This window comes from Podarcis filfolensis (assembly GCF_964270895.1).
Source record: "Podarcis filfolensis genome assembly, chromosome: 4".
Taxonomy (NCBI): Eukaryota; Metazoa; Chordata; class Lepidosauria; order Squamata; family Lacertidae; genus Podarcis; species Podarcis filfolensis.
The window spans coordinates 87284365-87301545 of record NC_139607.1 but is presented as its reverse complement, the minus strand read 5'-3'; the positions used below and the strand labels follow the sequence as shown (position 1 = coordinate 87301545).

Genomic DNA, 17181 nt, shown 5'->3' with positions numbered 1-17181 from the left:
GGCAAGCCAAAGGCCTACACTGTCTAAAATACTTCTACAAAAACAACAAACCCATACCAACACAAGAAATACAAGACAAACTAGGGGACACCCAAATACGTTGGATAACACACTATGAGATACATGCCTTCTTAAACAATCCAGCAGTAAAATCAGCATCCACTAGGCCCATGACCACCTTTGAAAACCTTCTACTGACAGCAGAGGGACACGTCAAAGCAATGGTATCCGCAATATACAAAATACTGCTCCAAAATCCCAAAAAACCCCTTGACGCCATCAAAGAACAATGGGAGCACGACATAGGCTATGAGATTAACCCCACCCAATGGACTAGAATGTGGTCTAAACCTCCCTTTAAGTCCTTATCAGCCAAAAGAAGGGAACTCACTCTGAAACTCAACACCACAGAAACTGGCACTGATACGCCCAGGAACCTCACCAAGATGTTGGAGAGGCTGCAATTCCACAGGCACATACCTCCACATGTGGTGGGAATGCCCTAAAATCCAACCCTTCTGGACAGCAGTCCTATAAGAGATATGCAAAACTAACTAAACAGGTATTAAAACTCAACCAAGAACTGGCCCTACTGAACATCTTCCAAGATCATAATAACCACTCACATTATATAGGGCTCATAACCCACTTACTCTCAGCAGCCAGAATCCTCACAGCCAGACATTGGTGAGACCTCTCAGCAGTAGACATGGACCAATGGTATCAAATTGTATGAGAAACAGCCTTACTAGAAAAGCTAGCTAATAAACTTGAAACTGACATGGGAACAAATAGAAGAGGATGCCAGTATGGCTCCCATTTATCACATACACAGCTCAACAAGAAGAATCCACTGACAGCATAGGAATCATTCTGGCTTACCTGATCCAACAAGCCCTTACCCCTTCACAAATGCAAACAAACCCCACTGCAGCCAACCAACCACACCCTGCCCCACAATACCTCTCACTACCAAGGAAATGTAATAAACCAATAGAAAGAGAACCTACCCAGTTGACGCTGACCCCAAACCCCACATGTACATTATATAAACACTCCACCTCTTCTCTCCCCCAACCTTATTCTGTACTCAGCACTAATGCCTCACAACAAATGTAACTGATTGTAAGAGAATGTACAACCTGAAAAAGAGACAAGGCATGTAGTTTTGTAAACCAAGAAAATCTTTAATAAAAATAAATAATAAAAAATAGAAGAGGTGCATAATGATGTTTTAACAAGCTTTTATTGTGAAATATTGGATTTAGAAAAAAAGTACAAAAATGTCAACTGTCAAATGTGTGCCAGTACAGAATTTCAACAGTATATACACATGTAGCAAGCTGAACAGCTTCACCTTAGAATGGACATACTTTCTAACTAAAAAGAAACTGCAATATTCACAGGCTTAAAATACATAAATAACTGAAGCCCAAGTGAAAGGTTTTGTTCAATGCTAATTAACAATTGGAAAACTGACTTAAATGCACATTATAGTACAATGTATCACCCTCAAAATTTACATTAAAAAGTTCATTGTGAAGATAGCTACAACTCCAGGATTTCATTTGCTAGTTCCTAGCCTTAAAAACTCCCAAGTGAAGAGAGGGTATGAAACTTATAAAACCAGAGTGATTTCTCTTCAAACACTGTAAAGTCCCTAAATGGGTCCATACTAGGATTTGTACAGCTCTGGCAGTTAAAAATTAAAATGCTGGGTCTCTTTTTTCTAGAATGTTCCTGTTGCAGCATAAGCAGGTTTCAATGAGAATGATTTGATCAGAAAGTGAATCAGATTCATGGTAAAAGTTCTGGCAGGTTTTTGTATTAAAAAAACCACCCAAATCTACCAGTGACAGGTAGTCATTTGACTGGAAAAAGTATCAAAATACTCTGAAATGCAAGTAAGTAATGAAAAAAACCCACCTTCTTAATGATTAAACAGTCCAATAGGATAGCAGCAGTATATTCTACCCTAGCTGTTTTATCATGTTAAGATCATCAAATAGTATTTATAAATTTACAAAGTTCGTCTAGTATACAAAAAATTAAAAATAATCCTCAATATTGTAGAAAGCAGCTTTTTTTTTCTTTCAAATTACATTATTCAGTAGTCTGTTGGGAACAAATCCTCCCAATCTTCAGGTAGCTGGAGGTCCAAAAACAACACATTAACGCTAGCTGAAGCGCAAGTTATTCTTTTAAGTAACTTGATAGTAACTTGAGCACCTTTGAATCAAATAGGATTTCCATTTTATGGAAAAGCAGCTTCATTTTTAAGCTGATGAGGCCATGCCTTCTGGAATGAATTCATATCATATAGTAATTCATATTGTAACTCCCAAAGGGAACATTAAAAAAAAATAATCTGAAGAAATGTAAGACAGGGATCTGAAACTTCCCACCTTCGGGTATTGCTTTCCACATTCTGCTGAGGGATGTCTGCCTGTCTATTACCGAACTGCTTTATTCAGAATCCTGGGACTTGTTCTAGGGATGCACAGTTGCGCTTGTGCAATGCAGACAAGACTTTATGGGCTTCGCTATTCCTCGGAACAAATTGGGAGTACATATAGAGCACATGTAATACACTTCCTGCAGCTTGAGATCAGTAGTGATGGGCAAGCTGCCCGCCTTTCAGAGAACTTTGTATGCTATTATTTATGTTTCCATGGAATCCTGCAGCTTCCCATAGGACTTTCTGAATGCCAGCATCTGGCTCTTTATTGAGGAATGAGATACTTGTCTTAAGAGATTTATCCAATTCCTACTGGGTACATGATTCTTTATCCTGTACTGATCCCACTTGACTATATGGCTGCAAAGCCAGTGAGGGTCCATGGGACTGGCGTTTTTTGTCTCATGTGAGAGCTTCTCCAGGGCCATTTCTTTTGGCTCCTGGGTAACCTGTCCTAGAACAGTGTGACTGCACCCTTAGCAATGTGAAGCTGTTGGTGTGGGGGGTGTTTGTTTCACTCTTGAGAAATGAAAAGGCATATTCTCCCAGCAGTTTAAAAAGGCATAGTACGATGAAATGTTAATAAAAGAAATTGCCAAAGAGTTACATTAGCTCAAATACTGTTCCTGCGTCATTCAATTTAGAACATGCCACAGGGAATATTATGCAAATTAGCACTGAGATAAAAGGTGAAATATATTTTAGAAGCCCTACAGTTTAGTGTGTGGGAGGAAAAAAATTAAGTTAGGCACAACATGAATTAAGACAAACACCTTCTACACAGACAAATCTGTTACAATTATGTACAGCCAATATTCCTTTCCTGCCAGATCTTAACACCTTCTCTAGCATCCTAAACAACTCTGATCTTAACATCTGATTATTCTGTACATACATTTATTTATATACATCCACAAAGGAACATTTAAACATGATTTTTTTTTAAAAAAAGAAAAACTTTATATACAAAATACCAACATTCCTATAAATAATAAACAGTTAGGAGAAAAGGCACTTGCAAGAGAAAAAGTCTACAGTAAATTTTCAAAAAACACGTTTTGTTCAGATACTTACAATAGGGAATATCTCTTTAAATTTCTATCACAAGAAATGTAAAACACCAGTTATCACTAAGAATAGAACTGTTAAAATTCTTTTACATATTTATAGGTAATAAGCTTCTTGTCATAAAAGCACCATGATTTTAGACTTTCAACGTACTCTTATTTCGACCAAAAGATAATGCACAATTGTCAGGCATTTAGTGCTCCAGTTTCTGTTTCCAAGCTAGTTGCTGCTGGAATACTGATATGGTTGACCATTATTTTTCTTGATGTGGATCTGCCCAGCTCCTGGGCAAGTTCTGCTTTTGCCTAGGTGTCCTGCATAAATCCAATTTAGATTAATGATTCTGCACAATAGCCATACTTGATGGACTGCTCCCTCAAACTGCTGCCTTGCATATGTTATTGCATGATGTGGTTAAAAATAAGAGCACTCTTACTGATTACCAGTAACTGGCAAGAAGTCCTCTCCTGTATAAATTCTTTTTAAAAAGCATTCTTCAAGCCAGCTGAAGTATTTTAATCCAAATGGCTTAAACTTAAAAAGGAAAAAAAAAAAAGTTCCACTGCATTATCAGTTACAAAAAGGTGTAGGAAACATGCCAACTACTCTGTGTGCAAAAATATTCCTTTTTTCCACTACACAGGCTTCTAAGGAGTTTCCACAGAGTCATTTACCTTTTGAATATTAACACCCATGCAAACAGCCAGCACTTCATGGAGATGTGAGTATGCTCCCACTCTTGTCAAACTTCTTGCCCTTTGATAAAGCCGCAACTTGTTTGAGCAGTTCTCTGTTTTTTGCCTGCAAAAAAACAACACACCCCTTATAATTCTGTAGGTTGTATCGTACATACATTGCCATGCAATGTTGGAAAATGCTCCACTTCCCTCTTTGCACCATTCCCATGGTAGTTGCAGAAATGTCTAACACATGTAGGCGAACGCCTGTGCTGCTGAAAAGGGCTCAAAGCCACGGCTCCAAAGAGTTATGTAAGGTTCGGCCCAAGGGTTTTGGTACTCCAGTTCCTCCCCCGCCCCAATCCTATTGCAAACTGTTTGGTATGACGAGGTAATGCTTGAGAAATAGATGTCTCGGGTCCTTTTTGGAACCCTGTCAAGAGCATTCATTACATCTTGAAGTAAAAATACTGTATTATTAGACAGCTTTCATTTTGATATTTTTAAAGAAGGGCCTTAAAGCACATTTTCAGACAGACGGATGCTTAAATGGAAAGCTGTCTCAACATGACACTGTCCAAAGCTCTCTCTCCCTCCCCCCCAGCCCAGTTTAATAATTTGGCTAATTTATGATTCTTTGGGAGTCAGCTGGAGCTTAACACTGTGTGAAGAGATTGGAATGTTGATTTCACCTAAAGAAACACACTAAAAAGCAGAGGCTATTTCAGCACTAGCAGCCTAGGGAGTTATCCAGGCAAACATGACCACCATTCATCGCAACCAAGTCCCTCTCTAGAAAACACAGACACAGCTGTGTACAACACTGAAGGTGCAGGTGAAACAGATTTGCACCAAAGCAGCTCTCCTAGCTAGCTAGAAGCCAATTTCTTTAGTTGCTATAGCTGAAAACAAAAATGGGGAATAACAACTTCCCCTGTTACTGAAAGTCAATCAATGGGACCTAACTGATGTAAGCCTTGCTAATTATTTCACGGCTGAGTGTTTATGGATAAAAAAATTGCAAACATTGTTACGTAGATCAATTACAATCTACTCTTCATCAATGCTGGGATGACTAGAGATCCAGCTTGTGAAGTTCAATATCTGCAGAGGCTTGTGGGTTCTTCTTGGTGTGATGCCAGAATTCAATGCTATCTTGGGGTACAATATTGATAGTTCAAGAAGAGTGAACTGGATTCAAAAGGTTGCCTATCTCATGACCATTTGTTCTTATATAAATTATATATAACAGAACTATCATAAGCATAGGAAGCTGACTGACACCAGCTTAAGTTAAACTTGCATAATTACCCCAATTCCAAACTCTGCTGAGCAGTGCTACTACCCACTGAGCCGGCCTAAACCTTGAAGAGGGAAAAACAAGTCATAAAAAGAGTGTTTGAATTGCACCTCCCTTTTTGCCAGCATAAGCTCTGCCAGGTCGTGTGATCAAGCTAAACAGAGTTAGGATCCTTCATATGTCTCCCCTGCCTGGCAGCGCCCTCACCAATCCCCATTTTTCAGGTCTTATGCCAGTGTAAAAATTACGTGGCTCAGTCAGCTGAGGGAATTATGCCAGCGTGTCTCCAGCAAAACTTGGATGTGGTGCTTACACTGGGCGAGCAACTGGATCCTAACTCACCCATCCCAGTAGATCCTGGGTTTTGATTGCTCCCAAAGTCCTTAGCCCAATAATGTTTTCTGTGAACGATTGCGGTATTTACCTGTAGCTGTTCCACAGTTTCTTTATGAGCTCTCTCCATGCTGTTCATCTTTGTTCTCAAGTTGGACTCTTGGTACTGAAAGTCTGCCTTCAGCTCTGTCAACTAGGAAAAAGAATGGAGATCTTTAAAATACTGTTCCAGGCCTCCTTTAAAGTGATAACCCTCACGTCAACAAGATAGATTCCTGGTGTCTGTCAGATGAACATTTTAAAAGCCATAAAAGCAATTTCTTCCACTGATTTGAAAACTAGTAATGAAAACAATACATAGCATTAAATATTATATCTGCACAAACAAAGTAAGCTGAGTATATCCGTAAGACAGAATGTTGTCTAAACATTTTTACTTGTCATAGTCCAGATTATTGTCCTTACGTACACAGTTAAGGAAAAATAAATAAACCATACAGCAGTTATTCCCAGATGTGCAAGATCACCTCCTTCACAACACACTTGTAAGCCAGGCACTACACTTCTCTCTTGGGAAGAGAGCAAAATACAATGAAGCTGTGTGGGATTTAAGATGCCCCCAAATGGTGGAAACTATGGATTTGGAGTGTAAACTCCAACCTACCTCTCAACGAATGCAAGCTCAATATGGGGAAAGGATCAAGAGGGAAGGCCTTCCGAAGCATCCAGAGTAACCCATATAAACTACAAATATGTTACTATGTATCAGATGTACTTGGGAAAAGATTACCTCTGGCTAATACCATAATGGCTCACCCTCCCTTTTCCCCCAAAGCAATTGTTTGATGGGCAGAAATGATGAGGATACAGTATTATGTGTGCGGGTTTAGCCTATTATTAATTATTATTATTATTAATTGAATTTATATACTGTCCTATACCTGGAGACCTCAACTACTCCTACCCTTTGTCAGCATCAAACCTTAGCCAGGGTAGGTTCTGGCCAGCTGGGGAGGAGGGCATACTGTGGAGGAAGAAGATAAAATTGGCCCCTTGTGGACAAAAAAGTTCATCTAAATATAATTATTTCGAGTAACATATGACCAAAATGCATTCCAAATGAACTCTGGGTTTGGGTTGTTTAATTCATATTTGTAATACTGATTTCATTTGGAACTAGAACATTTACAAAATAGCTACTTGTGAGTTGAGGCTTTTACCTTTTTATCTTTTTCCAGAATTGTTTGATCTCTTTGCTGCAAGAGGCGTTTCAGTGACATCACTTCTTCTTTCAGCTGACTAATGAGGACAAAGTTGTCAGTACCTCCGCTGTCTGCTGACTGATTTATAGAACTACTGTAAAAAGAAAAGTGTGGGCTGTGATTAAATGAGGGGGGAAAACTGTATGTATTTGAAATAGTTTCACAAATGTCCTAATGACAGAAATAGATGAAACTAGCAAATTAACTTACTAATGGCAAACATTATCAATACCTAAAGAAATAGAATTAAGCATTAGCTTCTGACTTTCTAAACGAAGCAGCCTTTTACACAAATTCCAATTGTTTGTCAGAGACTGTTGTATACAATCTCTCTCACCTAACAAGATGCACATGGAACAAAGCTTGTCCATAAGAACCAAATCAAAGCAGGTTTATAGCTACAAATAACTGAACTGTTGCTCCTAGATGCACTGCACGTTGGGCTGTTTTCCTTCTGCTATATTTTAGTTGATTACCCCAAAATCTCCAGAATAAGGAGTGTAGAGCCATCATTTTCCACTAAAGTTTACACCAAGGCATATGGCCAAAATATGAAGTCATGTTGACTTTTTCAGAATAAAATGAAAAAGAAAAGGAAAACGAACAATAATTTCAATGGGAAAAACTGTAAGGAAGGCCATATTTTTACCTATCTCCATTAGATGGCTTGGATTCCATTTTGGGCTTTTTCTTTGGAGTTTCATTCTGAATAGCTGCAGAGGATTTATGGCTGAAAAGACGCCAACACAATCTGTATGACTATACATCTACATTTACACAAAACAGCATGTACATAGATTTCTAAATAATTTGACAAAGTAAGGAACAGGCTGGACTTACAAATTGTTCTTTTTTTTAATAGTCAACATTTACCTCTGTTTCCACAATCCCTGATCTTGCTCTGGACTCAGGCTGCTGATTCTGAAATGCAGAACGTGCAATAGGCTTAAGAATGGCCACCTCAATCACGGTTTGCAAAAAAAACCAAACCAAACAAAAAAAGCCCTATTTTATTTACAGCTACCAGTTCTGAATATTCTTCAGAGATAGCCACATATATAACAGCGCAGTGCAATCCTATATGGATGCAACAAAGCATGCCTAACAAAAGGGCAAACCTGTCCTTTCCAGGGAAGACTGCAAGCAGAACTCCAGGCACAGCTATGTAAAAGTACTGCTGGCCACAATCACTTGACCTTCCAAGAGTGGCGGCAGGTCTAGAAGTACTCCCATAAATCTGGTCTTTTAGTTACTTCTGTCTTGTCTGGATTAATTATCATACTCTGATGTGCTAAATGTGGATTAACAACCTCCATAAAACAATTCGGGGTCTTCACTGTCTTTGAGGAATCAGGAGAGTTGAGATGGCACCATATGTCACTCATCCAGATAACCTTGAAGCCAAGAAGGTCTAAGTCTGGGTCAGTGCCTGGATGGAAGACTTCTTGTAAAACCAGGTACACTACCTTAAGTTCCGTGATGAGATAAAAGTATAATAAAATAATAAATAAAATACTGATATTATTGAAAGCAGCTGATGTACAGAACGAAAATGGAAGCTGTTGGGCAACGTCTATCAACACAATTAGCTAGCATTTCCATTTTCTCATGACAAGTGAAACCTCTCTTCAACCACAATGTATCTTATTTGGAATGTGCAGAGACTGGATGGCCATCTGTCATGGATGCTTTAGCTGATATTGCTGTACTGCAGGAGGCTGGACTAAGTGAACCTTGGAGTCCTTTCCAATTCTACAATTCTATGATTCTGGTGCATTTATGCATCTCTTCTTCATTCAGAAAGGGGCCATGCCTAGCTATGTGTATTAGCAACAGCATTAGAATTGAAAGTCCAGCTTGCAACTCAAATGTTTCTAAACTGTTGCTGTTTCATATAGGTTTTGTGTTCTACAAAAAACAACTGACTCCCAATTATACACATACGGTCTCTAAAAGTTATGGCAGGATGTTGTGCAATCGGAAATGTGACTTTCTTTGAATAACAGGCCCTGTTATTATGAAACCTCTCTTAGGTTTCCAAAACAATTTGCTATGTGGGAAGCTTCTTTTTCAAGAAAACAAACCCAAAGCTCCCTTGGACAATTGGAACCAGTTGGGCAGATCCTTGGATCCTAGCCTAAATAAAGAAAAAGTCTTAGACCCAACTCCCTATCTGCCATCTCACACTTTCAACCTAAGGAAATATTAATAGCAGAAATAAGTTTTAAGCGCAATAGATTAAATCTACCAATTTAGCAGCAAAATTCTTACTGTATCTTGATTTAGTTTCAGAGAATACAGGTACCACCTCTATTCCACAAGTTTCACAAAACTTACTTGTGATGGCTGCTGCTGTGACGGTGGTGGTGATGGCGATGGCGCTGGTGTTTCAAATGATGCTGGTCTTTTTCAGTAAGAGATGTGGAGGAAGAATTAGAATGTGAAGACCCTAAGCTCTTCCTCTGTTCCTTGGTCTTCTGCAGTACTCTCTTGTAGGACAGCGTACAGAGCCAACACAACAGCTTCCCATCAACCTTTTGGGAAATCATTCGCAGCAAGTTATGTTACACGTACTCAGTGCTAAAAAGACATACAACAGCCAAAATAAAATTATCAAATACTTCTGCTGTCATTCCTTGTGCACACATCTTAATACAAACAAGTTGAAAATACATAGTACAGAACAGCAGCACGTAAAATTAAACATACTGGACATTCTGCTGAAAACTGGGTGAAAAATATTGCAACCTATTTCCTTTAGGTGAGCACACCTGTCAAGATATAAAAGGCCTCTTCCATGGACAGAAGGGCTCTTGATCCAGCAGAGGCCCCCACTAAAGGAAGGGAAGAGAACATTTTTGCCAAAACTCCCATAACCTTTATCGAGAAGGAATTACCTTGCCTCTTCCGTTAAGAGAGTGTCAGGAGTGGAACCCCTCTCAAGGGGTATTAGGATCCAACACATACTCATTTCATACTCAAGTGGTAGACCTACTGAAATCAATGAACTTTCAATGGATCTATGTAGACTGTAACTAACATTGGATGTATCTCCCCTGTATCATTTAGTCTTTCACCCAATTTCCAGGATACCCCACAGCTCTCCTCAGATTTGGCCAATGATTTATCTAGGATCCACCATCCCAACTGGTTGCTAACTATCATCTTGGAGGAAAAGGTTCTCAGTAGGCTTTATCCAAGAGTCTACTCTAAACTCTAATGTGTGAATACTCATTATACTGTAATAAAATAAATGCAATCTAAGGGACCACTTGCAGCAACAATGGGGCATTGTCCGAATGTGGATGACAAGCAACCATGCTGAACTAGCTAGGTCTGAGACTGGTCAGTGCCTAAGCTGGGAGACTGTCTGATAATCTACAAAAGATTACGAAAGAATGGTGAAATAAAAATGATAATATATTATATTCCATCAATAACAACTGGGCAGACTAGATACCAGTTTTTTATAGCCTCTGAAAACAACTATCAAAAAGGCATACTTTCAATTATCTTGTTTACTGTTTTGTGAGTTTGAATTTTTTCATGGATCAGCAGTCAAGTGCTGCTATGTAAACTGATAACTGAAGAGTAATACAAATACATAATATAAATTCTATTTCTCCATAACTATTTGGAAACCTTCACTTAAAACTGACTAAAGGTTTCTTATAGAACACCTCATGCCAGAAGTGCAGGGAGCATCCAATTACATGACTTAAGTAAACATGGACCCTAGGTAAGTGTGCCTGGAACCCCTGGACTTTCACACTGCTCAAATTCTGACACCAATACTGGTGTCAGAAGTGAGATCTGTGTTTCCTAGAGGAAAGGCTCATGAGCAAAGTATGCCTGAGTTGGGGGACCCCATTCTCCACATGTGGTTTACAGTTTCTGGGATCAATGAACAGCACTCTGATAGACCATTAGTGCTATAGTGATGTTGCGAAATCTTAGCAAGTTAAAACTTTGGCTCATGCCTAAGAAGAGCATTGTGGGAGAGCCAAACACTGGGGAATGTGTGTCTGCTTCTTTAAATGCAGACTTAGTGTCTTTGGGAGTGTGAATAAGTTATCTTCTCCAGCTGCAGGAGGGAGGCTCATAGTTGATTTGTAGTCTTGACACCTGGCTATCTGAGATGCTGTTTCTGTGTGAACAAGGTCATCAAGCCTTATTACAATAAGAAGGGGAATCTGGTGTGTGTCTGAGAATAAGGGAGGATGCCCTTTCATTTTCAAGGTCTTGGGATAAACAGGATTCAGCTGCCAATTCCCCTAACAAGTTTGAGTTATTGTCCTTCTATGTAACCATTGGCGAATTGCTAATTAATCTAAATAACCGACCGGTTCTCGTTGTGAGTGTGTTCTGTAGTTAGCTATACTAAACCATGTTTTTATTTTCTGTTTGGGATTTGTAAGAGATGTGCAAACTTTTATGTTTGAATAATCTTGTTTTTTAATAAATTCTGGAAAAAGGACTTTTTCCTGTTTCTGTCTTTTTGCCTTTCTGTCGGGGAAAGTAAACCAGCACCTGACCACTTAGTCGCCTACCAGAGCCTGTTGGATTTCTGTCTGTGCCATGGTAAAGTGACGCAGGGCGGGGCAGCCCGGTAACGCTGAAGAGTAATCTCCTTCCTTAGGTTACTTTTCTGGGCTGTTCTAAGATAAGGAAGTGGTGGCAGCAACTACTGTTTGTTTGTTTTGTGTTCTGAAAACGCTTCTGTGCACCCCTCTCTCTCAGCCAGGTCTTGCCGGACAAGTAGGGCAGGTTGGGGAGTGCGCACAAATGTTACAAGTGCAAATCAAAATACAACAATACGATGATGTTCATCATTCAGTTACCACTTTGAGACCAAGTATGAGTAGCAGCAAGACAAAGCTATACCTTTCTTCTTCCTTCCTCTTTGCGATCAAAAGCACATTGCTGCTTGCATTGTTCACATGTTTGAGGGGGTCCATATTTCTTCTCAGAGTTTGTGCAGCGCTGACATTTTGTGCCAATAAACGCTGCAATGATGTTACAGTATTGGCAAGGTTTCGGCTGAAGAAAAACAACAACAAATTAAGAATGCCATTCCTTGTTTCAATATGTCAACATTTTATGCAAAAATGACCTAGAGTCACTGAAGTAAAGAAAAAGTAAAACTGCTGCTTAAACAAGCTCATTATACAGACTTCACTTAGTACAGTAGTTACATATTTGATGCTGAAACTATGTTACATTTTATTAACTGATTCAAAGTTTCTTTAAACTTTCCTGATGTCAGCTGCAGGAAAAACATTATTTTGCTAACTGAAATTTGTTTCTTTTTATTTAGGAAAATGTATAAACTGCTTAATAAAAAATTAAACAGTAATACAAAGCATTTCTGTTATAATTATGGAACTGCAGCTACGGAGTCAATGTATTTTCATGGTGAATTACGCTATCAATTGCTATTAAGCACAATGACTGTGCTCTGCCTCTATGGTCAGAGGCAGAATGCTTCTGAATACTAGTTGCTGAACACTGCAAGAGGGGAGAGTACTCTTGTGCTCAGTTCCTGCTTGTGGGCTTTCCACAGGCATCTGGTTGGCTTTTGTGAGAACAGGACACTGGAGAAGATGGGTCACTGTCCTGATCCAATAGGCTCTTCTTGTGTGGATCCTTCTCCTACAGTGAAAGTAAGCAATCTCTAGACTATCCAAAAAGCTCTTACAGCCAGCTGCTTAAAGGTGCAATGGAGACTGCAAAGTGCATCTTCTTGGCTGCCCATACTGCCACATGGTAGGTACAATTATGTGTCATAACCAGTGTTCAGTTAACCTTAGAGCAAGAGCTACAGTCAAGTCTAGTTTGCTTCACAGCCGGTAGCTCTCCAGAATACCGGGGTTCCACTCTTCAGCATGTACATGTTTAAAACTTTATGCAAAGCAAAAGGCAATTTCAACCAGTGTGGAATGAAATGTCATAGTTGTTGTAATTTTCTTAAATCCAAATTTGAATAAGTCCCTGACTATGAATTTAGCAGCCCAGTCACAAAAAAGATCCAGAATTAACTCACCGTTCCAAATTGCTTTACATTTTGGGCACACTTCTTGCATATTGTGTTGGTTTTGCTAAAAGAAAAGAAAATAAAATCCAGTTTTTCAAATACTTAGTTACATAGGAGAAGTACCCATATTCAGGACAGGCCCTTAAAAGCCAGTGTGGTGTAGTGGTTAAGAGCGGTAGTCTCGTAATCTGGGGTTCGCGTCTCCGCTCCTCCACATGCAGCTGCTGGGTGACCTTGGGCTAGTCACTCTTCTTTGAAGTCTCTCAGCCCCACTCACTTCACAGAGTGTTTGTTGTGGGGGAGGAAGGGAAAGGAGAATGTTAGCTGCTTTGAGACTCCTTTGGGTAATGATAAAGTGGGATATCAAATCCAAACTCTTCTTCTAAAAGAACTCTAGTTCTCCAAAAAGGTGGCACAAGTTGCTCACCAGAGGCTCTTCTTTATTCTGCCTTGCTCTTTTGCCTCCTTCATGGGACCAGGGTAGGCAGACAACATTTTCCCCAATACGTGGATGACTTTTAGCCATATAATTCAAGGTAAACTGCATATGGAATTTGACTGACCAGCATTACATTTATGGGGCATATAGCAGTTTTCAAGTAATAGCTGATAGTTCACAAGTGTGAAATAACATGAAAAAGATTTACCTCTCTTGTTGAAACTCTGATCGACAGTAAGTACATTTTACCATGGGATGTGCAATGCGACATTCCTAGACAAAAAAAGTCAAAATTGTTTTACTATAGAGAAACTACTGACACAATAAATTCATCTCATTTTATCTTATTTGCTCTGTGGACATTTTATGGTGCTCCCATGTATAAGTTACAGTTGTTCCAAGTCACTTTGGCTTTCCATATGTGGCTGCAAACTACAGGGCAAGAGAATTCCTGATCTGACTTATTATACAGTCTATGTCACCATCATAAGACTGCAAAATAAAGTGCTTTATTACTTGATTATAAGCCAGGTTTAAGAGATGGAATTTAAGATAACTAATTAAAAACCCACTGACTGCTAATGCTGCAAAACTAAGTATCTTTTTGATACCATGGACTCCTGCAAGTAGAATCTGTCACATAGCTGCTGTAACAAGCAATGATCTATGATGACTTTGATTGCCTATGAAAGCTTGTGCCACAAGACTAGCTAGCTCCCAGAGTACTATAGCCTGTTTTAAAAAGAAAACCAAAACAGGTGTTTCTTCATTACAGCAAGCAAGGGATGAAGTAACACATTTAGGTGTGTTTTTTTAATGTGTGACAAAGATGCAATGAATCAGTGATGGAAAACATGAGACCCTCCAGATGCTGTTAAGTCTCCAGGTACCATGGACAGAAACTATGGGAATTACAGCCCAATCATCATTTGGAGGGCTGAAGGTTCTGCCCTGTTCAAAATGAACAAATCAAAATGTAAAAGTCATCAAAATTTTCCAATATGTATAATAAATTCAGGACAGAACTATCCTGAGGACTGATTGCCACTGAAAATAGTAAACCCCATCCCATCACCATGTAGTGAAAGCTGTATACTGTCTGACAGTGGGAGGGAAATTCACTATGGTTCAGAATGGGGTTAGAGCAAATGCAAAATATGATGACATGATATAGAGGGAAGAATCTCATAGTGATGACATTCTGGGTGGCACCATCATGCCAGGCATAACAAATGGGCCACAACACCTACACCACAGGGCAGTTTGGGTGGCAGACTGGCACCTCCCACTGAGTAATCTGAAAAGAACTGATCACCCTGGAATTAGTCACTAAGGCTGAAATCATATAGGCACATGGAGAGCAAGTATCACTGAACTCAAATGAGACTAACTTTTGGGGTTGACACATATATAACCTCTCCTCATCCCTTTTTCATTGTGTGTAAAACTAGTTTGTAACTCTGAAAACGAGGCCTGTTTTGCGACTGATCTATGTCACCTTCTCTGAACATATAAAGAGCCTGCTGGGACAAGCCAGTTGCCCATCCAGGCCAGCATATTGTTCTCATAGTGGCCAACAAGGTGTCTGTGGGAAACTAGGCAATCAGGATCCAAGCGCAAGAGCACCTGACCCATCCTCAACTTGTACTCAGAAGAACTGCTGCTGCCTCCAACTGTGGAACCACAGGATAGCCATCATGGCTAGTAGCCTTCAATAGTGCTCTCCTCTTCTGAAGTCATGCAAGTTGGTGGTCATCACTTTCCCTCCCTGAGGAAGAGATCCCCATAATTTTAACTATGTGCTACATGGAAGAGAAGTGCTTCCTGTTATCTGTCCTGAGCTTTCCAACATTCAGCTTCACCAGATGCCAGCAAGGACATTTCCTTCGCTTAAAAAAGTGCGGAATAAATGCTCCAAGTGAAAAAGAAACCACACAGCAGCTTATCAGGAGCGTTGTGTCCTTGAAGCTAAACCCTTCCCTTGCCTTCACTCCTCTGCTTCGTCAGCCCCCTTGTAATTCCAAGGCCGCGGCTTCGTTAACCACAAACCCCGAAATCTGGGACTGACCCCAAAACTTTCCTAGGGTTTTTGTAGACGATATGTAGGGTCAAAATGCAGGGTTTTCCCTTACAATACCCTACGAAAGGTTTAGAGGGGGGTCTCAAATTTAGGGGTTCCGAGTTAGTTGTTGGGGGGGGGGAGAAAGAACCTACAAAACACAGGATTTGCACTAGGCTCTACAGAACTTTGGGGGGTCTCAAATTTAGGGGTTCCGAGTTAGTTGTTGTTGGGGCTCTACAGAACTTTGGAGTGGATGGGACGTTGGTTTTCTGGGTGTTAACAGCGACCCCCCGTTTGATGTATCACTTACTGAGTATGGGAGCCCCACTAAAAGCTTTAGAGGAGCCCCGAGATTTCGGGGTTCAGGGTTAAGGAAGCTCCAGGCCGCCCCGTCCCTTCAAACCCCTTCAGCCCCGGAAGCGGGCGCGTCCCGCCGCGCAGCGGGATATCCTCTGGCCGCCCGGCCTGCCCTGCCGTCCCCACCCCACCGAGCCGCCCTTCCCTCCCTCGGCGTCGCCTCCCGGCCTACCCCCGCAGCCCCCGGGGAGCGGCACCTTGCAGAGCTGCTGTCCCTGGGAGAGCTCCTCGAACGGGTAGCGCTGGTTGCACTTGGTGCAGGCGTAGAGAGCCGGGGCGGCGGCGGTGGCGACGACGGACCCACCTCCACCACCTCCGACGGCGACGGCCGCCGCTGCCGCCACCCCGGAGGCCCCGGATGTTGCCGCCATCCGCCTTCCCTTCACAGCGCCGAAGGAGCCGGGAAGGAACCAACCACCGGCGGGCGGGCAGGAGCGAACGAACGGCTGAGGGAGAAAGAGAGAGGAGAGATTCTTCCCTCCGCCGCGCGCGCCTGTTGGTTCCTTCGGCTCCTCCGCCGCTTCTTCCTCCGCTTAGGCCCGCTTTCCTCCTCCTTGTGTCGGCATCCGCGTCAAGAGGCCCTTCCGTTCCCCCCTCCTCCTCCTCTTCCTTTCTCCTCACGCAAACAGAGGCCGAGCGCGAGCCAGGGAGCAAACCGACGGAGCGCGAGCTTCGGCGCCCTCGCCCAATCAGCGCGGCGCGGCAAGGCCGCCTTCAAACCTCGCCGCCCAATGAGGAGGCGGGGGAAGCCGCGCGACGTCCCTCACCCCCCCCCACGCCCGCCGTGCTTGCGTCACGATTTATAAGACCAGACCAATCAGAAAAATAAAATAAGGCGGAATCCGCTCTCCGCCGCCGCCTCTCATTGGCCGGGCGCCGATGCCCTTTTTTCCATACAAGAGTCGCAGCAATAAACCGCCTTCGCTAGTTTGCGCCTGCGCAGAAGGGAGATAAGCGCAGTTCGCTTCCTTCCTCCTCCTGCCACCCACCGAAAGCTACACAAACAAATCCGGAGCGTATCTTCGCCGTGGCTTCTGATTCGCTCGCTCTTGAAACCCCAAGGCGATAATAAGGAAATAAATCCGAGCGCCGGCTGTGGCAGCTTTCTTCCCCCCTTCTTCTTCCTCAACTCTGGTTGGTTAATCCGGGCGTCCATCACCCCCGCGGCTCTGTGACGCAAGCGCGCCGTAA

General features: G+C 41.6%; 1 protein-coding gene across 2 annotated transcripts; it reads right to left on the bottom strand.

Moving 5' to 3' along the window:
- Positions 1 to 1227: 1227 nt before the first annotated feature.
- FAM76B (family with sequence similarity 76 member B) lies at positions 1228 to 17142 on the bottom strand. 2 transcript variants are annotated; one of them, XM_083610043.1, is made up of 10 exons: positions 16188 to 17142; positions 13780 to 13844; positions 13142 to 13196; positions 11983 to 12138; positions 9436 to 9632; positions 7972 to 8019; positions 7748 to 7828; positions 7057 to 7192; positions 5928 to 6029; positions 1228 to 4327 (listed from the first exon to the last, which is right to left on the bottom strand). In XM_083610043.1, exons 1-10 carry the CDS (start codon positions 16359 to 16361, stop codon positions 4238 to 4240), a joined length of 1104 nt encoding a protein of 367 aa, XP_083466169.1. In that variant the 5' UTR covers positions 16362 to 17142; the 3' UTR covers positions 1228 to 4237. The 2 variants fall into 2 exon arrangements, with proteins under 2 accessions (XP_083466169.1, XP_083466170.1); XM_083610044.1 differs by lacking the exon at positions 7748 to 7828.
- Positions 17143 to 17181: the final 39 nt, after the last annotated feature.